Raw genomic sequence first — 26,882 nt, forward strand, 5'->3', positions numbered from 1 at the left:
TTCTCCAGGGGATCTTCCCAACCCAGGGATTGAACCCAGGTCTCCTGCACTGCAGACAGACGCTTTACCGTCTGCACCACCAGGGAAGCCCATGCAATATTCTAATTTATTTAATAGCTCCACTGTCATGATCAGGCTAGAGAGCACATTATGTTAAGCACTACAATATACACACATTGCAACTATTTTCAGCAGTAGGAGAAAACTGTCAGTAGCAGCAAAACTGCATTGCAATATTCACAGGTAGCATTAAAGTCAAAGTAAAGTTGCTTACAAAAGGACCACAGTCTTGGCTTACACTGCAGTGCCTAGTGGAAGTGCCAAAGTCCTGCTGCCCCACTCACATCCAAATTACTATCTGTTGTCAGCAGTCTGACAGAACCACCTTTTCTCCCATCACATCTGGAGTTCAACTGATATTATTTGGAAAAGATACCAATGGTAATGCCGGATGAGACAGTCCTCAAACCACAATGTACTACTTCAGCTGGAAGTTGAAAGCCCTAATCTTCACTCAATCTCAGATACAAAGATACTTGCGGATTATTAGAGATCATCATATGCCATCTATTTGGCTTAATGCCAGGGTTTATCTGCTTTATTTCAACATTTTAATAGAATGAGCTCTTTCAGAGAGATAAGAGTATAAAAGAAGTGAAGTCACTCAGTTGTGTCCGACTCTTTGCGACCCCATGGACTGTATGTAGCCCATCAGGCTCCTCCATCCATGGAATTTTCTAGGCAAAAGTACTAGAGTGGGTTGCCATTTCCTTCTCCAGGGGATCTTCCCAACTCAGGGATCAAACTCGGGTCTCCCACACTGTGAGCAGACGCTTTACCATCTGAGCCTTGTGGGATTCCTTAATGAGAGAATCCCATTAAGAGTATAAGGAAAGAATATTATACCATCAGCCTATTGGGTTGGTTCCTTTAGACAGAGAACATAGGGCCACAGATCTTTTAAAAGCTAAAATACATTTAATAGATACATAATTATTATTCCCATTTTAAAAATTAGGAGGTTGAAGGCCTTTTCTTGGAGGGTTTAACAGAAAACTCAGAATTTCCACACATGAACATAATCGATTTCCTGACACAGAATTAACATAACTGATTTGACAGTCAGTTCTCAACTGTAAATTATGTAAGATAATTGACAGTCAAGCTTATTTAACATAAAGCAAACTATAACACCATTTTCTTTTAAAATAATAATTTAATTTAAACTAGATTTTGCTTCAATTTTGTTCCAAAAGGAAAATCAATTTTTATAAAAACTAGATTTCTTTACAACATAGTGTTTTTCTCCAAGAGTCAGGAATCAAAAAAAATAGATAGTACCAAATATAGGGATAAGGAGGGTAGAGGGTAGAGAAAAGGCTAAGAACAGAAATAGAAAACAAACTTATGGTTACCAAAGGGTAAGGTGGAGAGGAGGGATAAATTGGGATTTGGGGATTAATAGATATATATTACTAAATGTAAATTTGATAAACAACAAGAACCTACTGTATAGCACAGGGAACTTCACTCATGTATTCTTTAATTACCTAAATGGGAAAAGAATTTGAGAAAGAATAGACGCATGTATATGTACAACTGAATCACTTTGCTATAAACCTGAAACTAATGCAACATGTAAGTCAACTACACTCCAATATAAAATAAAAATTAAAAAAGAGGAACAAAAATAGAATTAGAGACAGAGATGGAAGTGACCTTCACATAGCACCTTTGTACAGACCACGGGAAAGGCAAGGAGGCACAGAGTTTAGGTTGGTTCAATTTTAAGAGCAAAACAGGAACTTATGAAGCAGAATCTCTTACCCTGAAAAATTCCTTGGTGGAGCCAGAGTCTAATGTTCCATAAGCAATTTCTGTCTGCTTAGAAAGATCCTCGGCACTTTCGATGGGAGACACCATCCTCTCTACAGTCAGGAAGGCAGCTAGGTTAGCCGTGTAGGAGGAGATTATGATCAGGGTGAAGAACCACCACACTCCTCCAACAATGCGCCCAGACAGCGATCTGATAACAAGTACGAAATGGATTTGTAAAGTGAAATGAATGACCTCACAAGGAAACAATTTAGCAGTATTATGCAAATGTTGATTTATAGGGAAATTTTTGATTTCATATTTCTCATTATATCAGCTAGTTCATGAAACTTAAAATTATTAAACCTTCTGGGCAAGGATTACAGATTCACTAGATCTGATGAACTATCCAGAGGCAAAACTTCGGAATCCTGAAAGTCTTTCACAGTTATCATGGCTAAATGTGTAATCTCGAAACAAGCAATTTCAAGCAATGTGCAAATAATCTATCCAAGGCTTACAATATTTTATCCATTCATGATATAACCAAACAAAGAAGAGAATCTAAGATCAACAGCAAAACTCTGAAAAATGCTGACAAACAAAATCAAATATCAAAAATAAAAGAATGCACCATAGGTATGGCTTTTTTTTAATCTTACTGTGTCTTTTTTAAATTTTATTATTTATTATTATTTTTTTTTTTACTTTACAATACTGTATTGGTTTTGCCATACATCAACATGAATCCGCCAAGGTATGGCTTTAAACACCAAAGATACCCTCCATTTAATCCATCCAATGAAGTTTCAAAACCCTCACAAAAGGTCTAAAATTTCATTAGGATTTTGTATGTGTAGAAACGTAGATTTTAGAAATAGTACAGGATAGAAATGGAAAATAATGATACTATAGAGTATGACACAAAATATAATTCTTAACAAATAAAAATCTGATGCTTCAGGCACAAACTATTATATCCCTGTTCCTTCATGCCTCCTGCTTAAGGAAAAAAGAAAACTGAAGGAAAACATATAAGACATTTAAAAGTTTGCCAAAATATAAATTCTTAGTTTGAAAAACAATAAAAATATTTCTGTGACCATAAATTCTTACATAAAATATTTTTCAAAAGCTTGATTTACTTTAAACCCTATATAGGTAAGTATAGATATGTAGGTATAGAAATACATAAGTATAAATATGTAGATATAGAAGTAGATATATAGGGTTTTATTTGGTAACATTTGGTGGGGTTCCACATAGAAAGGTATTTGAGTAATATTAAAAAAAACAATATTTTTTCTCTTTTGTTAATAACTCTATTATGTCTAACAATAAATCCTTCTACAGTGAAGAAGTAACACTTCTAAAACTTTAAATTATGAAAATGTGCCAGTTTATGACCTAAACTAAATTTCCTCACAATTAATAATAAGAAATACACCTTTTGACGAAACACAGATACTATATCAATTATCAGGTAACATCTGTATAATAAACTACTCGAGAAGTGAAGAAAAGCAGTGAAGCTAAAAGTAAAGATTTTTTAAATAAAAACATCTGCTGCTAAAATAAGAGAGAAAAAGAAACTGCACAATCAATGAAAAATAAAAACAATATGATGAAGAGCCTTTACCAGTATCTAAGAGATGCAAAAAATTAAACAAATATGATGGAATGGACAAAGCTAATTCTCACATATTCTGAAAAGGATATTAAGTACATCTCAGATTTGGAGAAACTTTATGTAGACAAAGCCACTCTCAAAATGTTCACTATTTATTCCATCACAACAGAATGTATAATTGTCATCTCATGTAACTTGTATTTAAGAGGGCAGATTCTGCCTAAGCCCTTAAAATGGATCTCATTGCCTTGGACAGTACACATTGCAGGTTTATTTGCAATATATTTTAGAATCATTTCTATAAATCATTCTGTTTCAGTTGTAAGATAAACACAAGTTAAAGACATAATGTTGCTCCCTAATCCAGTATTTATGTCATATTTAATTAAATATGCTCATTTTTTGAAGTACGCAAGATAACCCCCAAAGCTTATATAACTTGTGCATCATTCAAAACAGAAAATTATTGAGCAATTAATTATTTACTTGTAAGTGTTTTCCAAGGATGAACTAACGCTTCTGAATGAGTTCCTGAGAAATTTTAAGTAGAGGGGCAAATTAAACATTATATTTTATGGTGACAGATAAAAATGGTTTCTCTTATTAAAAATAAAACTTTCATCTCTCGGTGTCTTCACTAAAGCAGCAAATATATATACATATTCTATCATTTTCCTAATCTCTATTAAATAACTAGTTTAACAATGAAATCTTTTAATCATTTGACTCACTTAAGGATATTGGGGGAGAAAACAGAAGTAAGCCAGAGAATAAGAGTCAACTTTCCATATTTTTGCTCTCATAATTCTGTGGCCGTAGTCTTCACAAAACTATAGTTATACCCTAAACCTAATTTCAGGCAATGACCAATTCACTTCATGTAATCACTCTAGATTAAAATTTCAATGTGTTCTATTCATATAAACAAAATAGTTCTTTATTGTATTTTATTGAGAAAAAGATGATAAAGATCTTTAAAAATATTTAAAGAGCATATATAAAGTGATCTGTGCATTTCATGCATTACTATTAATATTATTTTAGATACTAAGCTGCTCTATCCTTTCCTAGAATTATCATCATTGCATTCTAAAACATGATAGCTTGGTTCCTTTAAAAAATCCTTAAATTTTCCAATATTAGGCAGCATATTCAATTATCAAATGCACATATAGCCATAAATTGAAAGGTGCATATGCTGAAAAATTTTAATAAAGTGAATTCTCCTTACATATATATGTATATGTCTATACATATATATCCCATGGCAAAGAAAAGATAACAAAGAAAAACATGTTATCTAAAATTGATATATCTTACCAGGAAATAAAAATTATTACATGTGAAAGTGTAGTGAGTCATGATTCATGAATGAAACCATAAACAAGTAAAAATGGTCATATTTTAGGGAGCAGGCTTTGTTAAAATTTGAATGTCAATATGTCACGGTGGACCCTGGAAAAACACAGATTGTTAAATGTGGCTTGCACTCCAGCCCCTATGTATAAATGTGTTTTCTGCTCCTCAACAAGCACTGGACACCCAAAAGAGTGACTTTCAGAGACCTGATACATAAGGAGCAAGGCAAACAAACCTGAGAGTTCATCGATCAGAACCTAGTCAGTATGTCCTATGTCATAATGAAACTTCGTAAGTTTCTCCTGCTTATTCACAAGGCAGAGGATAGTTTGTGGAACTCTAGGACAATTGCCTTATATCTCAGGGCTATGGTAACATCAAACTTCAGTAACCTTCTCTCCAAAGATGAATCATTTCTTTATTACTTATGAACCAGAATGTTCTCTGAGACTCCAATCTGGTTAGTATTTTTCTTTTTCAGCATTAGAAACTTCTCTTTATGTCTTTAATGTAAATCAGATAAACTAAATATAGAGACAGAACTATGAATCTTATTTTATCAGAGGTCATCATAATCATAAATATATGATATATGATAATTATTATCATACATTATGTGTGAAAATTATGTCTCTCTCTATATGCAGTGCAAATACCCTTGGTTTGGTTCTAATATAGCGCAGTTCCATAGAGAGGCCACAGAAAGCTTGATGGAATTAAGAGTTTCAGATCCACAAAGTTCACAAAGACATTCCATACTATTGGAAAAGTAAGTTATTGATACTTTCTGCAAACATGATATATTTCCTTTACCTTGCTGGGGGAGTAAACAAAAAGACTGTAAAAGATACAAAATGTTTTTTGAGTTTCACATATAGTTTTTTGAAGTTAATTATTCTCAGCCCCCAAATGCTCAAAAACTAACAGTAATGAAATAGCATTTTAAAAGCCACTGCCTCTACTAGTTATTAAGATATCCCATAGAATCAAAGGAGGGTAATTGAACCCAAATTAAAATGCACCAGCAGATCAATAATCATTTAGGCTTTAAATGTGAAACTAATCACATCAGGAAAAGTACCTCTAAAGAACCAGATATGGCTATTATTCTGACTTATATATGCAACAAGCACAAAGGCTATGTGTGTTTTGTGATATATTTATTCTATTTAGGCATTATAGGGCAGGAATTAAAATATCATGTAACTGGAGGTGTATGAATTTATTCCATCCTGTGTGCATTACTATTTAATATGGCACAAATACTTGTAATGAATCAGTCATCATCATCCCAACTATTTATTTTTAGATACTTGGAAAATATTTTATCATATATTCTTTTCAACTCAGCAACCTAACCTTTAAAAACAAATTTTGTAAATATTTCTCCCATATCATTTCCAGGAGCTAATAACAACAACAAAACAAAAAGATGGGATGTGTGAAATGACGTTTTGTCACTTTTTAGTTAGTAGGTAATGTTGCCCATTTTCCCAAATACAGGTCTGCGGATCAACACACAGATGACTGTAAAATGAGAATATGCAGCAAAAACACGGTACCCCTCCAAGAAGGCATGTAATGATAGGAACCTTATGCATTTTATAGCCTCTCCATGGTGTGTACAATTTCACCAGGGAAATACAGGACCAACATTCAAAGAACGTTGCTCAAATATTTCACAGGCTTACGCCGATGATAAAAGTCTGTCCTTAAGAGTCTTACACTGCTTGGACAGACAGCCGGCAGCTGCTAACTTCTTTACAGTGAATTCATAAACACCATGAATGTCCGCTCGAGACCTAAAATGCACAAAGTTGAAGCAGGCGAGTAACCAACCTTGGCGAAATATCGCATCCTTGCTGCATAAAGGCACCCAAGGAAAACCAGAGACTATTAAAAATCCCAAATTCATTAGTTGATTCACTACTTTGTGTTTCTCTTCCATCTTCAAATTCCTCAGTGTGCCACTCGTAGGGGCTAAATCTGCTGACCAGGAATAAAACTACACTGACCCCAATGTAGGCAAAAACAATGCACATCCAGATCTCATAGGCTAAAGGATCAAGAAATGAAAACACTCCTGGTTTGGACTTCTGAGGCTTCTTGATCATGATAGAGATCCCGAGGCTCATAAAGGGCTTTGAGAAATCGATCACCTCCTCTCTCACAAGGGTGATGGTTAACGGAGCGATTGCAATATCAGCTTTCTGCAAGGGAAACAGAGGACAATAATAGAACCAGGACTCCCAGTCAGGAAGGAATCATAGTTATGCTATTGGCTCAATGGGTAGGACAGGAAATCAGGATATAGGAATGAATATTTCCCTGGTGGAATCCCAGGAAATAATAAACAGAAGAAAAGCAGTTTGTTCCCCAAATATGCCTCCTTTTCAATAAATACAGAGAACACCCTTCTGGCTTGATTTTGAGAACTACATCTTTATCCATGCTTTTGCGATGTTTGAAAAATGCATATGGCCCATAGGCTTCAAGACAGATGAAGCCTGTCTCCATTTGCACGTTTGCTTCTGACTTCATCCTTCATCTTCGAATGTTTACAAGGAAACAAGACAGTATTCCTAGAGTAATATGGGAAACCAACAACCTCAGATGTTGGTACTTTGCATGGAAGTCAAGCATTCCCTCAGCAAGAGTTAAAATGGAATGATTTTATCTGTAAGAAGAGTGGTACTTACCCCATATACAAGTTCTCCAACCATCCCATTCCAAATTTTCGTGTCTGCATCCCTGGCCCCATACTTGCCATCCCCAACAATGGTCAACTTGTATTTGAACCCACAGTGTTTGGCGATTTCTGCAGCCAAGTCAACACAATAGCCCTCATATCGCTCATTGCCTTCAAGCATCTCATGATTTTTCTTCATCATAACATAGGGGGATTCCTATACAGAAAGAAAGTGCTTTAGGTGATCAAAACAGCTGTATTAATTATCTGCTCTCATTGAGTCAAATCTTCTGGTTTAATTATTTTTAATTATTACCTGTTAGCTAGAGACATTGTAGAATACAGACAGTGGAAAATATGAGGAAAATTAATAATAACATTTCTGAGCAAAGATTCTCATATATCTTTCATTATATTTCATTTACATTTCATTAATATGGCTTGTACCTGGCCATATCAAGTAAACAAGAGACTCAAAATTTGGTATACCCCCATGTCATGTTTGTAATTCTTAGGGCTTGCTGAAAAATAATGTGCTTCAACATCTGTTTCAGTTAACTCTGGATTCACCACTGTCTTGTTCTAAATTAGGGCTACCTTGACTCCAAAGAACCACCATTCACCCAAAACCCTGTATCACTACTAGTTCAAGGACAAGGTTCACGTTCTAATCAGGTCTGTGGCCAGTGATGTGCTGACTGAAAAAGTTGTTGCCATGGTGATTACAGATGCTACCCTCTCAGACTTGAGATCAAATTTCCTTTATGAGATAATATCCTAGAATTATGCTACACAGATAGCTAGAGAGTAGCATTCCTCTGCAAACACCATAAAGAGGAAGCATGAAAAAATGTCATAACACCAGCCTAATTTTCTCCACTGGAAAGTGACACTAAGCATATGTGGGGGCCAGTGAGATAGTTCTCAATAGCATGATTAAGACAAAAATCCTCAAATACCTAGCTTACATTTATTAAGACTTTCAAAGTGCCAACCAATGTTCTTATTCAAATCCCTTACTAGCCTAACTATATTTTCTTCTCAATATTGTTACCATAATGAATCCCACCAATTCACTGCACCACAGATTAGTAAAACAAAATAAGGCTATTTTGTTGCAAAATCCTACACTATTAGTGAACCCCATTTCATTTCCTTCATTTTATTACATCAACAGCTTGTCATGATGACCTACATCTCCTAACCATCTATCCAGAGCCTCAGTGTTCAAGATCCAGTTCAATGCTGTTACTTAGCACTAGCTACGTGCCAATTACTATGTGGAGGCTTGGGGTTAAAAACAAAGGAGATCACCCTTGTCTTTCAGAAGTTCCCCTTTCCATAGGAAGATAGAGAAGCTGACATTAAACCATGTATTAATAACAAATGTAAGGACAGAATGGACCCAGAATAGTGTGGAAGTGGAAAGGTGAAACATTGATGGAATACAAGGAAGGCTCTTCCAGACTTTCCCCAGATGTTCACACGTGTAAGCACCACACTGCGTGCATGCTCAATCGCTCAGTCATGTCTGACTCTTTGTGACCCCATGCACTGTAGCCTGCCAAGCTCCTCTGTTCATGGGATTATATCCTGGCAAGGATACTGGAATGGGTTACCATTTCCTCCTCCAGGGAATCTTTCCCACCCAGGGATCAAACCCACATCTCCTGAAACTCCTGGCAAGCAGATTCTTTTCTACTGAGCCACCTGGGAAGCCCCAAACACCAGGTTATGAATTATCTATAAAGCTAAAGTTCATTCTTGAAATAGAGAGGAAATATTTTGAATGCTTTAGCTCATTTGTGATCCCTTTAAACAGAATAACATGCAATGAATGACTGAAACATTCAAAAGCATCACCATATCAGTTATTATCCTAAAATATAAGCAGAAAAACTAGTTGGCAGATGTTTTTCTTAAGAAAAAATAATGTCAAACAGAGGCATATGTAGCTAATTACCAAAATAGTAGTGACAACAACTGTCTTATTCTCAAGCCCAGAGGTATCATTTCCAGCAGGGAGTTCAGTGAGGGTAACAACCATTTTATCAACTTCGCTCCAATATCCAATCTGAAAAAAGACACAGAAAGAGTGGACTTGGATACACAGCCTTTCTATTACCAAGGCACCGAGTTATTTTCAAACCCATGCCTGAATCTGAAATTACACCTGTCCTAACTAGACTTTTCCTAAACACATAGCTTTAAAAATCTTAGCCACAGCAATTAGAGAAGAAAAAAGACATGTATTTTTTAGGTATGTGAATCAAATAAGAATAGAAAGGCACTGCAAAAACCATTCCTAAAAACAGATTGTCTCTTCATGCTCACTTTTCATATTCCCCAAGGGTAATTTTCATGGGAGTGATCATATAGAAACGTAAAATCCAAACAATGGCATTTTAGCCATAACAGAAGAAAAAAAATGATGACTTGAAAGTTACATGCACATTTCACCGGCTATGTTTGGTCTCCAGAACCATAATCTTTCAGCTATAGTTCTTTTTCTTCTCATTAAACTCTTTCTACCTCTGTCTTAAAAAAAAAAATTCATAATTGTTTAATTCATAGTTATTTTAAAATCATTTCAGTATTACTTACCAGAAATAGATTTTATTTAGAAAAAATATTTTAAAATATATGTTTCTGGAGTTGTGGAGTCCATCTATGTGAATACATAGTGGTGGGTCCACTAACCCACCTCCTCATACAGACAGAAAGCCCTCAATTCACTAATGATTTACCTTCCGGGGCCCATTCGTTTTAAGCTCCATGATGTTAATTGTATAATTTATTCTTTTTCCATTCTGGTCAAACTTGATATTTCCTGAAAGACCTTCAACCTGCACCTAATGAAGAAATGGGAAAGGATACAGTTATAAATTCACTTCAACCAGACACAAACTGGTTGACCAAAGGACTCTCCCAGGATGCAAGTCAAGGAAATGACACTCATTAGTTTTCTTTTTTTCCTTCAACCTACCTTTGTGTAGGTAGGAAATAATATTCCCTCTACATAAAACAGAAGGTATAAGATAAGAATGACTAATGCAGCAGGAAACAAATAGTGGCCACCCTTAAGTTGCATCGCAATCATTTTCAGTGACTGACCTGTTTGAGGGCCCTTTCTATTTCGACACCTTGTCCCCAGGGCACCGCTGGGTTTGCCAGACAGTCTCCTGCATTTCCCCTTCTGGAGATTTCAATTCTCTGCTTCCGTAAGTTTCGAAAAGCTTCGGTCATCACTTGAACAGCGTCATATGTCAGAGCAGAAGTATACTGAAAAGTATCACACATTTCATAAGAATGGGAGAAAATTCAATGACTTCCTGTGCACTGGCTAACAGAATTCCAGTTGCCCACCATACGTGCCATATCAGAGTCCAAGAATTTAGACACAAGTTCGACTTCTAGAACCCTCAGAATCTAGGAGGAGGAGTATAGCATATTGGAACTATGGATTGTCCCCTTGATTCTAACCATTTCAATTATATTAACATCTCGTCTATTTCAACTTGATGTTTTCTAGTTGTGTTGCGTTTTCATTTTTCCAACTAGTTTCTCATTGCAGTATCACTTTATGGCCTGATTTGGTGATACACGGAATTATGAACTTAACAAAACAATATTTCTCCACTGTCTGAAGAGAGATTCAACTGGAAATATGGGAAGAATACTGATTAATTTCAGGATCTTTACTCTCTAATTCTATCCCAGTGATGCTCAAATAGATCTGCAGTGTTTTATATTTGGGGTGTTTGTTTTTAAACTTCCCTAGGTGATCATGATAATCAATGAGAAGAACCACCACACTTCATGATTTCTATGTCCCCTCATGGTTCAATAATCTATGATAATATTGGTTCCAAGCTTATGATATTCAGATCTCAGTGGGGCAGCAGGATTATTTTAGGAGCTGAGGGTCAAACAGAAAATAAATACTACATGAAATAACTACTACAGAAAATAACTAAGCACCAACATGGGCTGGCTAAGTATTCCAACCCAGGGATCAAACTCAGGTCTCCTGCATTGTAGGCAGATTCTTTACCATCTGAGCCACCAGGAAAGCCCAAGAATACTGGAATGGGTAGCCTATCCCTTCTCCAGGGGATCTTCCTGACCCAGGAATTGAACCGGTGGCTCCTGCATTGCAGGAAGATTCTTTACCAGCTGAGCTACCAGGGAAGCCTCCTGTGTATATACTACCACGTATCAAGGTATGATGCTGCTGCCAGTAATGATAAATTACATTTTAAAATAAAAGCTTTACTGACTGCTGAGAAAATTTCTTTATTCAGTATTATTTTAATCTTTAGGTAACAAGTACAGCGAAGCTGGGGGAAAAACCACAGTATCATACTGACCCCACCTCTCTCATCCTCTTGAGGCCTTTTTTTTTTTTTCTGCAGATATACTGTCAAAACCTCACATCAGCCTTTTTCCTCTATTGGATCATCTCTAATAGCAAATCCACTGCTCCAATATCTCCTACTACCAATAAGGAGGAAAGAAATACATAGCTAGGTAGATTAAATAGATAGGTGGGCGATGATGATAATGATGATGATGATGAGAGGTAATAGATAACTGCTTATTAGGTTCCTATACCCCTTCAATTTCCATCATCTTTTTTTCTGTTTCTTTCACAGGAACATTTGTTAAGACAAATTTTCTAAATTTTCACACCAACCCTCCTTGCTCTCTCTATGTGATGTCATTCATTCTATGGCTTTAAATTACATTCAGGTGCTCAAACGTGACTTCCTCAGCAGTACCCTTCATGCCCAGCCCACCCTCGATCACTTTCCTTCATGTAACCTTGTTTGAAATGAAGTGAAGTGAAGTGAAGTCGTTCAGTCGTGTCCGACTCTTCGCGGTCCCGTGGACTGTAGCCTACCAGGCTTCTCCGTCCATGGGATTCTCCAGGCAAGAATACTGGAGTGGGTTACCATTTCCTTCTCCAGGGGATCTTCCCGACCCAGGGATTGAACCCGGGTCTCCCGCATTGGAGGCAGACGCTTTAACCTCTGAGCCACCAGGGAAGACTTTGTTTATTACTTTAATATTCACCACCAGTATCTGAGTATCCTCTTCATGTATTCTTTGTCTAATTGATCTCTTCTCCCCACTAGAACAGTTACTCTAAGGAAGCAGAAAACTTATTTGTGACCACTGAATTCTCAGAGCTCAGGGCACATTGGGCACTTAAGAGACTTACTTAGAAGGAAGGGAAGCAGGGAAGAAGGAAGGGAAAAGGGAAGGAAGGAAGAAAAAACAGAGAGAGGGAGGAAGGAAAGAAGGCAGGTCAGAAATCTTCTTACAGATTCTATCTTTACAGGATTCACATTCCCTCCCAGTTCAGTGAAAAGATATATTAACAGAAATTGCAATATACCATTCAGTTCAGTTCAGTTGATCAGTTATGTCCAACTCTTTGCAACCCCATGGATTTCAGCACGCCAGGCTTCCCTGTCCATCATCAACTCCCAGAGCTTGCTCAAACTCATGTCCATCGAGTTAGTGATGCCATCCAATCATCTCATTCTCTGTCATCACCTTCTCTTCCTGCCTTCAATCTATCCCAGCATCAGGGGCTTTTTCCAAGGAATCAGTTCTTCTCATCAGGTGGCCAAAGTATTGGAGTTTCAGCTTCAACATCAGTCCTTTCAATGAATATTCAAGACTGATTTCCTTTAGGAAGGACTGGTTGGATCTCCTTGCAGTCCAAGGGACTCTCAAGATCTTCTCCAACACCACAGTTCAAAGCATCAATTCTTTGATGCTCAGCTTTCTTTATAGCCCAACTCTCACATCCACACATGACTACTGGAAAAATCATAGCTTTGACTAGATGGACCTTTGTCAGCAAAGTAATGTCCCTGCTTTTTAATATGCTGTCTAAGCTGGTCATAGCTTTTTTTCCAAGGAGAAAGTGTCTTTTAATTTAATGGCTGCAATCACCATCTGCAGTGATTTTGGAGCCCCCCAAAATGAAGTCTCTCACTGTTTCCACTGTTTCCCCATCTATTTGGCATGAAGTGATGGGACTGGATGCCATGATCTTCCTTTTTGAATGTTGAGTTTTAAGCTAGCTTCTTCACTCTCCTCTTTCACTTTCATCAAGAGGCTCTTTAGTTCTTCTTCACTTTTTGCCATAAAGGTGGTGTCATCTGTGTATCTGAGGTTATTGATATTTCTCCTGGCAATCTTGATTCCAGCTTGCGCTTCATGCAGCCTGGCATTTTGCATGATATATGCTTCATATAAGTTAAATAAACAGAGTGACAATGTATAGCTTTGACATACTCCTTTCCCTATTTGGAACCAGTCTATTGTTCCATGTCTGGTTCTAACTGTTACTTCTTGATCTGCATACAGATTTCTCAGGAGGCAGGCCAAGTGGTCTGGTATTCCCATCTCTTGAAGAATTTTCCACAGTTTGTTGTGATCCACACAATCAAAGGCTTTGGCGTAATCAATAAAGCAGATGTAGATGTTTTCTGGTATTCTCTTGCTTTTTTGATGATCCAGTGGATATTGGCAATTTGATCTCTGGTTCTTCTGCTTTCTCTAAATCCAGCTGGAATGTCTGGAAGTTCACGGTTCAAGTACCGTTGAAGTCTAGCTTGAAGAATTTTGAGCATTACTTTGCTAGCGTGTGAGCTGAGTGCAATTGTGCAGTAGTTTGAACATTCTTGGCATTGCTTTTCTTTGAGATTGGAATGAAAAATGACCTTTTCGAATCCTGTGGCCACTACTGAGTTTTCCAAATTTGCTGGCATATTGAATGCAGCACTTTTACAGCACCATCTTTTAAGATTTGAAATAAGTCAACTGTAATTCCATCACCTCCACTAGCTTTGTTCATAGTGATGCTTTCTCAGGACTTCGCATTCCAGGATGTCTAGGTGAGTGATCACACCATCGTGGTATCTGGGTCATGAAGATCTTTTTGTATAGTTCTTCTGTATATTTCTGCTACCTCTTCTTAATGTCTTCTGCTTCTGTTAAGTCCATACCATTTCTGTCCTTTATTGTGCCCATATTTGCATGAAATATTCCCTTGGTATCTTTAATTTTTTTGAAACGATTCTAGTCTTTCCTGTTCTAGTGTTTTCCTCTATTTCTTTGCATTGATCATTGAGGAAGGCTTTGTTATCTCTCCTGGCTATTCTTTGGAATGCTGCATTCAAATGGATATACCTTTTCTTTTTTCCTTTGCCTTTAGCTTCTCTTCTTTTCTCAGCTATTTGTAACGCCTCCTCAGACAACCATTTTGCCTTTCTGCACTTCTTTTTCTTGGGGATGGTCTTGATCACTGCTTCCTGTACAATGTCATGAACCTCCATCTATAGTTCTTCAGGCACTCTATCAGATCTAGTCCCTTGAATTTATTCGTCACTTCCATTATATAATCACAGGATTTTATGTAGGTCATACTTGAATGGCTTAGTGGTTTTCCCTACTTTTTTCAATTTAAGTCAATTTGGCAATAAAGAGTTCATGATCTGAGCCACAGTCAGCTCCCAGTCTTGTTTTTGCTGATTGTACAGAGCTTCTCCATCTTTGGCTACAAAGAATATAATCAATTATTTCGGTATTGACCATCTGGTGATGTCCATGTGTAGAATCTAATATACCATTTAGTGTTATAAACTGATCCAGTGGTTGATAGATATTTTTCTTGCTTATTTTTTAATATGAGAGATGTTACAATAAGGCAAATGAGAAAGTAACTTATGTAGTATAAATTACCACCTCCCTGAATCTAGAAATTGTTTAATATATCGTATCTTTAGTGTTAAAAAAGTGTGAAGTTATTATTATAATTTTTTCATGAATAGTTTAAATGAATCAGTTTCATTTTATCACATGAATGAATCAAATTTGATGGGAAAGTGATAGGAGGAAGAAGAAAAAGAAAATGATTTTGAGACCACAGGACTGTGACTAATGCTGTTAATTGTAAGATATACACATTTATTGCTAAATTTTCTTAAGCAATGTCACTGCAGGGATATACATGAGGCCTTCTTCACAAATCTACATTATCTCTTGGGTGGCTGCACTTTAGTTTCCTGGAAATAACCCTACTAGATGGACCTAAATCAAACCCATCTCTATTTTCTCCCCAAATATGCAACCTCTTCCTTCAAACTGTACAAGCAAGAAATTAGTAAAATACACTGTGTTATATACCCATGTGAAAGTGAAAATCAGTCGTGTCCAACTCTTGGCTACCCCATGGACCATATAGTCCATGGAATTCTCCAGGCCAAAATACTGGAGTGAGTAGCCTTTCCCTTTTCCGGGGATCTTCCCAACCCAGGGATACCAGGTCTCCCGCATTGCAGGCATATTTTTTACCAGCTAAGCCACCAGGGAAACCCAAGAATACTGAAGTGGGTAGCCTATCCCTTCTCCTAGGGATCTTCCCAACCCAGAAATCAAACTGGTGTCTCATGCATCGGAGGTGGATTCTTTACCAACTGAGCTATCAGGAAAGCCTTCCATGTAGGCCATCTGTATTCCTGGATTGAAAATGTAATTTCTGGGAGCCTTTCCTAAGAAAACATTCTCAAATACAGAGAACTTTCATACATGGATATTAATTTCAACGTCATTCTTAATGTGCAAAAATTATAAGGAATCTATGAGAATAAAAGAATGCTTAAAAACTATGCTTTCTGTGGAAAGCATATGTGAACATATGTGTGGAAGCATATACGTGGAAGCATTATGTGAACATTAGCTTCCCTGGTGATTCAGATGGTAAAGAATCCATCTGCAATGAAGGCGATCTAAGTTTGATCCCTGGGTTGGGAAGATCCCCTGTAGAAGTGAACAGCTATCCACTCCAGTATTCTGACCTAGAGAATTCCATGGACTGTATAGTCCATGGGGTCACAAAGAGGTGACCCCACATGACTGAGTGACTTTCACTTTCACTATTCAAACAATAAAAAGTTCTATTCATAAAGGTTGTGTTCATCACAGCACTGTTTATAATAACCAGGACATGGAAGCAACCTATATCTCCATCAGCAGACGAATGGATAAGAAAGCTGTGGTACATATACACAATGGAGTATTATCAGCCATTAAAAAGAATACAGTTGAACCAGTTCTGATGAGGTGGATGAAACTGGAGCCGATTATACAGAGTGAAGTAAGCCAGAAACAAAAACACCAATACAGTATACTAACTCATATATAAGGAATTTAGAAAGATGGTAATGATAACCCTGTATGCGAGACAGCAAAAGAGACACAGATGTATGGAACAGTCTTTTGGACTCTGTGGGAGAGGAAGAGGGTGGGATGATTTGGGAGAATGGCATTGAAACATGTATAATATCATATATGAAATGAATTGCCAGTCCAGGTTCAATGCAGGATACAGGATGCTTGGGGCTGGTGCACTGGGATGACCCAGAGTGATGGTATGGGGAGGGAGGAGGGAGAGGGGTTCAGGATGGGGAACACGTGTACACCCATGGCAGATTCATGTTGATGTATGGCAAAACCAATACAATATTGTAAAGTAATTAGCCTCCAAGTAAAATAAATAAACAATTCAAAGAAATAGAGGAAAACAACAGAATGGGAAAGACTAGAGATCTCTTCAAGAAAATTAGAGACATCAAGGGAACATTTCATGCAAAGATGGGCTTGATAAAGGACAGAAATGGTATGGACCTAACAGAAGCAGAAGATATTAAGGAGAGGTGGGAAGAATACACAGAAGAACTGTACAAAAAGGATCTTCACAACCCAGATAATCACGATGGTGTGATCACTCACCTAGAGCCAGACATCCTTGAATGTGAAGTCAAGTGGGCCTTAGAAAGCATCACTATGAACAAAGCTAGTGGAGATGATGGAATTCCAGTTGAGCTGTTTCAAATCCTGAAAGATGATGCTATGAAAGTGCTGCACTCAATATGCCAGCAAAATTGGAAAACTCAGCAGTGGCCACAGGACTGGAAAAGGTCAGTTTTCATTCCAATTCCAAAGAAAGACAATGCCAAAGAATGCTCAAACTACTGCACAATTACACTCATCTCACACGCTAGTAAAGTAATGCTCAAAATTCTCCAAGCCAGGCTTCAGCAATACCTGAACCATGAACTTCCTGATGTTCAAGATGGTTTTAGAAAAGGCAGAGGAACCAGAGACCAAATTGCCAACATCTGCTGGATCATGGAAAAAGCAAGAGAGTGCCAGAAAAACATCTATTTCTGCTTTATTGACTATGCCAAAGCCTTTGACTGTGTGGATCACAATAAACTGTGGACAATTCTGAAAGAGATGGGAATACCAGACCACCTAACCTGCCTCTTGAGAAATCTGTATGCAGGTCAGGAAGCAACAGTTAGAACTGGACAAAGAACAATAGACTGGTTCCAAATAGGAAAAGGAGTATGTCAAGGCTGTATATTGTCACCCTGCTTATTTAACTTCTATGCAGAGTACATCATGAGAAATGCTGGGCTGGAAGAAACACAAGCTGGAATCAAGATTGCTGGGAGAAATATCAATAACCTCAGATATGCAGATGATACCACCCTTATGGCAGAAAGTGAAGAGGAACTAAAAAGCCTCTTGATGAAAGTGAAAGAGGAGAGTGAAAAAGTTGGCTTAAAGCTCAACATTCAGAAAACGAAGATCATGGCATCTGGTCCCATCACTTCATGGCAAATAGATGGGGAAACAGTAGAAACAGTGTTAGACTTTATTTTGGGGGGCTCCAAAATCACTGCAGATGGTGACTGCAGCCATGAGATTAAAAGACGCTTACTCCTTGGAAGAAAAGTTATGACCAACCTAGATAGTATATTCAAAAGCAGAGACATTACTTTGCCGACTACGGTCTGTCTAGTCAAGGCTATGGTTTTTCCAGTAGTCATGTATGGATGTGAGAGTTGGACTGTGAAGAAGGCCGAGAGCCGAAGAATTGATGCGTTTGAAGTGTGGTGTTGGAGAAGACTCTTGAGAGTCCCTTGGACTGCAAGGAGATCCAACCAGTCCATTCTGAAGGAGATCAGCCTGGGATTTCTTTGGAAGGAATGATGCTAAAGCTGAAGCTCCAGTACTTTGGCCACCTCATGCGAAGAGTTGACTCATTGGAAAAGACTCTGATGCTGGGAGGGATTAGGGGCAGGAGGAGAAGGGGACAACAGAGGATGATATGGTTGGATGGCATCACAGACCCGATGGACGTGAGTCTGAGTGAACTCCGGGAGTTGGTGATGGACAGGGAGGCCTGCAGCGCTGCGATTCATGGGGTCACAAAGAGTCGGACATGACTGAGTGACTGAACTGAATTGAACTGGTATTTAAAAAAATAAAATAATGGTTATGTAGCAATACAAATTATACAAGCTATAAGATAAGTGAAAAACAACATTACAACTAAATATTTTTCAATAGAAAATTAGAATAGAAATAATTGCATCCCTTCAACAAAAAAAGGAAAGAAAAATAAACAAATGATTAGAATAAAATAAGAGGGAGGAAACATACATGATGATATTTTCTTGCCAAGTACTCTACAATATCCATGTAGCTTTTAAAAAATCTGTATTATATCAAGAGCATTGCTTTAAATCATATTTATTTATGAAAAGACTTCTTGGAGAAATAGAAATATCATGACAGCTTTTATCTGCCTCACATATCTCTTTTCTCCTAGAGGAAAATAAACTGATTAGTTTGCTTTCTTATACAGCAATCTGTCTATTGCTAGTTTAATTCTTATCCTGAAGTTTAGGTCACTGAACTAGAAACAGAAGCCAGTATTGTAGTTTGTATTCAGGAATTCAATCATAGTTAAAAGGCAAACTCTTCCTTGAGTCACCCTGCTCATACTACTAGAAGAAATCTACAAAGTCATCTGCTCAATGTTTCAGAGTCTATAAATGCTGGTGAACTACATTAAAAAAATAAGATGAGGCTGAATCAACTAAAAGCATTTAAGTCCACGCAGCATGTTACTATTATGATTCAGGGCATGAGCTCACTAAGAAGAAAAATCCTTCCAACCTTTACCAAATGTTCAAATCTAATCACGTCTCAAGCTTATTATCATTGTAAATTAATAGTCACAATCATAGACTCAATTCTGGGCTGAGAGAAAATCAACAGCCTCTGTATCCAGAGCTCCTTCTGGTTTATGTTCTGCATATGTGGCTCATTTATTTTTCTCAACAAATATGTTCACATTTTTGATTGTATAGTTAAATATTTCAATTTTATTCTACCATTCACTAAACTAGATGTAAATTAATTTGAAGGGAACATGATGGCGATGGAACAATCTCCTTCCTTGAAAACAAATGCATCATCTCTGTCCTGATGTTTATGTTCTGTGAAATTCCTCAGCTGACTTGGAAATTTATATTTCAGTGGGGTGCCATTATATGCTGTGGTGCTCTGCCACAATCGCTCCTATCCACACTTGAAGAAGAAATCTGGGGAAACATTTTTATGGTCCGTTTTCCAAATGCACCTTTTATTTCATTTTAAAGTGTATCTTTATTGAGATTCATTTTTCAAAAGTAAAATGATCTATGCATTTTAAATATGTTTGTTTTGCCCAATAGTTATAAGATATTATTCGACAACACATTTCTCTACTCACTGATAACAGAAAATGTTAATCTTATAGTCAAAAAACAAAATGAGAAGAAAAGAAGTTCTGTATACATTTAAAATGTGACAAATATACAGAGGGTAACTAGGCTGTAATATAATGTTTTATGGGTCATAGTGACAGCACCTATTCTGAAACATATGTTATCTGCATGGTGCTTTAAAAATAGGGAAAAGAAAGAAAACATCATTCAAAAATGAAGTACTAGGCTTTAGTATTATGAAACTGTCAAAATTTCCTATGAATGGGTATTTCCATATCTTCCTTGACACTTGAAACTGAATTGAGTATGGTTTAGAAAGCATTTAATACAGCATCTTCTGATCTCTATCAGAGCTGCCTCAAGCTCTGATTACAGCATTTACTACTCTGTTGCCTTGAGCAAGTTAACTGCAGTGTCTGTGTGCAAAGTGTGTTATCAGTGAGATAAGCAGAACAATGTCTCTTCTATGTCATAGTGGAGTTGGAAAGGTAAGTGAGGGAAAAAGGAAGAATTCATGCAGACTTAGTTCTCTATGTGTCAAACATGAGCCGGGTAGTTTCCTAGAAAGACCTTAAAAAAAAAAAAAAAAAAACTCTATGCAACAAATACTTTTATTCCAATGGTATAGGTGAAGATTACAAGTTATCAAGTTATGTTTTTCTCAGGGGCACAAAACTATATGGCAAAGGTGGAATTTGAATCCCGATCTCTTCATTTCAGGGATAATGAGGTGACGGGCTGTCCTGGTTTGCCTTGGCCTGTCCCAGTTTTGGATCTGAAAGTTTGGAGTCCAGGCACACTGGGACTGTTGGATTTTGAGTTTTAAAATACACTAAAAATCAAAGTTATTGACCTGCATGTTTGTCTTCCTTTTCCTTTTATTACTATCTATCTTGTTACAAAATTAGCTTGTCTTTACACTGTTTTGAAAACCACCATCCTGATCTATAAGACTCTGATCCAATAAGTTCAGAAAATAATTTTCATGTTGGCATATTAAAGGCCCTGAGAAATCCTGCAGTAACAATTCCAATTACTTTAATTGGTCAGCATTGCCCAAACTAATAACCATTTAAAATTTTTCTTTAACATCAATTAATTTCTATAAAAATAGCATTTGTATAACATACTTTGGGCTGTCAGAAGTTTTATAGTCTGATACATTTTATACAGCCATTTAAAAAATAGCATCATTCAGTTAAAATTATTATAAACTAGGCAGACGCTTTGGCTCAGAGGGTAAAGCGTCTGCCTGCAATGCAGGAGACCTGGGTTTTATCCCTGGGTCAGGAAGATCCCTTGGAGAAGGAAATGGTAACCCGCTCCAGTATTCTTGCCTGGAAAATTCCATGGACAGAGAAGCCTGGTAGACTGCAGTCCATGGGATCGCAAAGAGTCGGACACGACTGAGCAACTTCACTTTCACATTCATTACAAACTAAATGATATCTCCCTAGAGAATCACATAATATAATTACGCTGTTTCTTTATCACCAAATTATCAACATTGTCAAAAATGATGAGCTCTAGGAACAATAATTAAGCTTGTAAGAAAGTTTACAAAGTCTCTTTTCTTTAAGCTTCTTGGCAATGGCCTGAAATCAACTAACACCATAGAAAAGAAAAAAAGAAAAAAAAGAAATACATTATAAACTTAAAATTATTCACTTCTCTTAATTTCGAATTCAAGTGAAGTCTACCCTCTGGGAAAGAGCTGTCTGTGATAAGGTCATCTCTACTTTCCTCTAAAGCCTTTTAAATACATGCCCTTTGTGGCTTCACTGAATAAAATCACAGAATCTTCATTAAGATCCAGCATCACTGGAACAACAGGAACTCTCACTCATTGTCAGTGGAAATGCAAAATAGTACAGCTACTTTGGGAGACAAATCATTTCTTGCAAAACTAAACATACTTGTATGTAATCAAGCCAACACACTCCTTGGTGTTTACCCAAAGGAGTTGAGACATGAAGCCCACTCAAAATCATCACACATGTTAATAGCACCTTTATTTATAACTGCCAAAACTTGGAAGCAACCAAGATAGTCTTCAATAAATAAAAGATAAATAATGTGAGGTACATGAAGACAAAAGAATAGTATCAGAGTTAAAAAGAAGTGAGCTACCAAGGCACCGAAAGACTCAGAGGAATTTTAGATGTAAATGACTAAGTGTAAGAAGCCAATCAAAAAAGGGCACATATTACATAATTCTAACTGTATGACTTTCTGGAAAAGGTGTAACTATGGAGATAGCAAAACGATCAGTCAGTGGTGGCCAGGTGTTGGTGGTGGGAGGAGGGATAAATAAATGAAATGCAAAAGGGCTTTTAGAGCCACGGAAATGCTCTGTATGAAACAGTAACAATGAAAGCATGCTATTATCTATTTATCCAAACCTGTAGAATGCACAAGGCTGAGAGTGAGTGGGCTTTTCTTTTCTTTGTTTATTTTTATATTGGATTTTAATTTTATTCACTTCCATATAACAGCATATATAAAATGTGGCACAGAAAAAAACATTTATGAAACTTGCTCACTCCCTTGAGATTGGCACGGATTACATACTTTAGAAAAAAGAAAAAGCCAACGATGGAAGAATTTTCATCTCTAAGGGTAGATTTTATTTGGAGATAGCCAAAAGTCATTTTCAGACTAAGTCTTGTGAAATGTGGTAGGGAATAGCCTGAACAAAACAAACAAACAAAACTGAAAAAAGGGTGAATGGTAACATAAACTATGGACCTTGGGTAATTACAAGCCATGTGTCAACACAGGCTCCTCAGTTCCAACACATGCATCACTCTGGTGAGGGAAGTTGATATTGGAAGACTCTGTGAGGTATAGGAACAGGGTACATATAGGAAATCTCTGTACTTTCTGCTCAATTTTGCTGTGAACTTAAACCTGCTCTAAAAATAATGTCTTAATTGTTGTTTAGTTGCTGAGTTATGATTGACTCTTTGCTACCCCATGGACTGCAGCATGCCAAGCTTCCCTGTCCTTCCCTATCTCCCAGAGTTTGCTCAAACTCATGTCACTGAGTCAATGATGTCATACAATCATCTCTTCCTGTCATCCCCCTCTCCTACTGCCTTCAATCTTTCCAGTATCAGGGTCTTTTCCAAGGAGTCAGCTCTTTGCCTCAGGTGGCCAGAGTATTGGAGCTTCAGCTTCAGCATCAGTCCTTTAGTATTCAGGACTGATTTCCTTTAGGATTGACTGGTTTGATCTCTTTGCAGTCCAAGGGACTCTCAAGAGTCTTCTCCAACACCACAGTTCAGAAGCATCAATTCTTCAGAACTTAGGCTTCTTTATGGTCCAACTCTTACATCAGTGCATGACTACTGGAAAAACCACAGCTTTGACTAGACAGACCTTTGTCAGTATAATGTCTAATGTTTTTGCTTTTTAACACTTTGTCTAGGATTGTCACAGCTTTTCTTCCAAGGAGCAAGCTCTTTTAATTTCATGGCTCCAGTCACATCTGCAGTGATTTTGCCCAAGAAAAAAAGTCTTTCACTGTTTCCATTATTTCCGTTATCTATTTGCCATGAAATGATGGGACTGGATTACACGACCTTAGTTCTTTGTTGAGTTTTAAGCCAGCTTTTTTTTCACTCTCCTCTTTCACTATCATCAAGAGGCTCTTTAGTTCCTCATTGCTTTCTGCCATAAGGGTGGTGTCATCTGCATATCTGGGGTTATTGCTGTTTCTCCCATCAATTCTGATTCCACCTTGTGTTTCGTCTGGCCCAGCATTTTGCATGATGTACTCTGCATACAAGTTAAAAAATCAGAGTGACAATATACAGCCTTGACACACTCTTTTCCCAATTTTGAACCAGTGCATTGTTCCAAGTCCGATTCTAAATGTTGCTTCTTGACCTGCATACAGGTTTCTCAGGAAGCAGTTAAGGTGGTCTGGTATTCCCATCTCTTTAAGAGTTTTCCAGTTTGTGTGATCCACACAGTCAAAGGTTTTTTTAAAATTTATCCTTAAGTCTTGATTAGAAAACTAATAAAAATGCAACATCTTTATAAGCACAGAAGATGTATCACATTTACAAGAGTGAAAAGACAGCTCCATTGGCAAGAAACCAAAATGAACATCTTTTCTATTATTATTTTCTTTGAATAATAAAAATAAGTTTTTAATTCACTGGGAAGAGAGACTCTTGAAAGTAAAAAGAATATATTGAAAACAACATACTCAAATCAACACATAGTCTGGTTTTGATTCACCCAAAGGTAAAGACTTTCCTTAGAGGCCGATATTTCACTTTGTTCACTTCTTAGGAATCTTCAAACAGTTGAAATTTCCTTATTTTTGTAGTCTGAACAATAAAAACAATACTTTCCAGGGTTATTTATGGACTGATTCCAGCAGAGGTGACCAGCTACAAGTCACTACAATCTTTGATAGAAGGAGGAGCTATTTGAGGGTCATAAATTTGGCAAAAATTACAAATACTGGCTTATGGGTTTTAGTGCCTAAATTTGCACATCACATAATCATGGTATTAAATTTGGGAGAAATCTCAGCAATCATGGACATTTATTCCCTTTGCAGATGAAAAAATAAGGACATGAGATGAACCCAGATATCATGCATTATAATTCAAACAGTGATAATACATTTTCATTTTTCTTTGTATAATATGTGTATCTCCATAGTTTAATATATCATTTCCATTACTTTTTATACCACGCAAATAGAGACCAAAAGAAAGCAGGAGTGGCAATACTCATATCCGATAAAGTAGACTTTAAAACAAAGGCTGTGAAAAGAGACAAAGAAGGCCACTACATAATGATCAAAGGATCAATCCAAGAAGAAGATATAACAATTATAAATATATATGCACCCAACATAGGAGCACCGCAATATGTAAGACAAATGCTAACAAGTATGAAAGGGGAACTCAACAATAACACAATAATAGTGGGAGACTTTAATACCCCACTCACACCTATGGACAGATCAACTAAACAGAAAATTAACAAAGAAATGCAAACTTTAAATGATACATTAGATCAATTAGACCTAATTGATATCTATAGGACATTTCACCCCAAAACAATGAATTTCACCTTTTTTTCAAGTGCTCATGGAACCTTCTCCAGGATAGATCACATCCTGGGCCATAAATCTAAACTTGATAAATTCAAAAAAATCGAAATCATTCCAAGCATCTTTTCTGACCATAATGCATTAAGATTAGATCTCAATTACAGGAGAAAAACTACTAAAAATTCCAACATATGGAGGTTGAACAACACACTTCTGAATAACCAACAAATCACAGAAGAAATCAAAAAAGAAATCAAAACATGCATAGAAACTAATGAAAATGAAAACACAACAACCCAAAACCTGTGGGACACTATAAAAGCAGTGCTAAGAGGAAAGTTCATAGCAATACAGGCATACCTCAAGAAACAAGAAAAAAGTCAAATAAATAACCTAACTCTACAACTAAAGCAACTAGAAAAGGAAGAATTGGAGAACCCCAGAGTTAGTAGAAGGAAAGAAATCTTAAAAATTAGGGCAGAAATAAATGCAAAAGAAACAAAAGAGACCATAGCAAAAATCAACAAAGCCAAAAGCTGGTTCTTTGAAAGGATAAATAAAATTGACAAACCATTAGCCAGACTCATCAAGAAGCAAAGAGAGAAAAATCAAATCAATAAAATTAGAAATGAAAATGGAGAGATCACAACAGACAACACAGAAATACAAAGGATCATAAGAGACTACTATCAGCAGTTGTATGCCAATAAAATGGACAACGTGGAAGAAATGGACAAATTCTTAGAAAAGTACAATTTTCCAAAACTGAACCAGGAAGAAATAGAAAATCTTAACAGACCCATCACAAGCACGGAAATTGAAACTGTAATCAGAAATCTTCCAGGAAACAAAAGCCCAGGTCCAGACGGCTTCACAGCTGAATTCTACCAAAAATTTCGAGAAGAGCTAACACCTATCCTACTCAAACTCTTCCAGAAAATTGCAGAGGAAGGTAAACTTCCAAACTCATTCTATGAGGCCACCATCACCCTAATACCAAAACCTGACAAAGATGTCACAAAAAAAGAAAACTACAGGCCAATATCACTGATGAACATAGATGCAAAAATCCTCAACAAAATTCTAGCAATCAGAATCCAACAACACATTAAAAAGATCATACACCATGACCAAGTGGGCTTTATCCCAGGGATGCAAGGATTCTTCAATATCCGCAAATCAATCAATGTAATTCACCACATTAACAAATTGAAAAATAAAAACCATATGATTATCTCAATAGATGCAGAGAAGGCCTTTGACAAAATTCAACATCCATTTATGATAAAAACTCTCCAGAAAGCAGGAATAGAAGGAACATACCTCAACATAATAAAAGCTATATATGACAAACCCACAGCAAACATTATCCTCAATGGTGAAAAATTGAAAGCATTTCCCCTAAAGTCAGGAACAAGACAAGGGTGTCCACTTTCACCGCTACTTTTTATAAAATATGTGATTTTATCAATATCACATTTTTAATTTGAGTTTATTTCAGTTACATAAACACTTTTTAAACCTAAACCACAAAACATAAGAGATAAATCTTGTCAAGCAACTTTTTTGTTGCATGTCAAAAATACTTTAATATTCATTGTAGAGGATGACAACATGCCAACAGTGAGTTTGGTCATTTAAAACATTCAAGGAGCAGAATCATTTTCA

General features: G+C 36.8%; 1 protein-coding gene across 1 annotated transcript in view; it reads right to left on the bottom strand.

Annotated features, from left to right (window-relative positions):
* GRIA2 (glutamate ionotropic receptor AMPA type subunit 2) overlaps positions 1 to 26,882 on the bottom strand; it is a 195,425-nt gene that overhangs the window by 36,491 nt on the left and 132,052 nt on the right. Inside the window, exons 7-12 of the mRNA XM_052654312.1 lie at positions 10,608 to 10,775; positions 10,241 to 10,345; positions 9,457 to 9,567; positions 7,504 to 7,710; positions 6,644 to 7,014; positions 1,828 to 2,026 (exon numbers count right to left, since the gene is read on the bottom strand). Of these exons, the coding sequence (XP_052510272.1) occupies positions 1,828 to 2,026; positions 6,644 to 7,014; positions 7,504 to 7,710; positions 9,457 to 9,567; positions 10,241 to 10,345; positions 10,608 to 10,775 (1,161 nt within the window). The remainder of the gene's footprint in view (positions 1 to 1,827; positions 2,027 to 6,643; positions 7,015 to 7,503; positions 7,711 to 9,456; positions 9,568 to 10,240; positions 10,346 to 10,607; positions 10,776 to 26,882) is intronic.

This window comes from Budorcas taxicolor, chromosome 17 (assembly GCF_023091745.1).
Source record: "Budorcas taxicolor isolate Tak-1 chromosome 17, Takin1.1, whole genome shotgun sequence".
NCBI lineage: Eukaryota > Metazoa > Chordata > Mammalia > Artiodactyla > Bovidae > Budorcas > Budorcas taxicolor.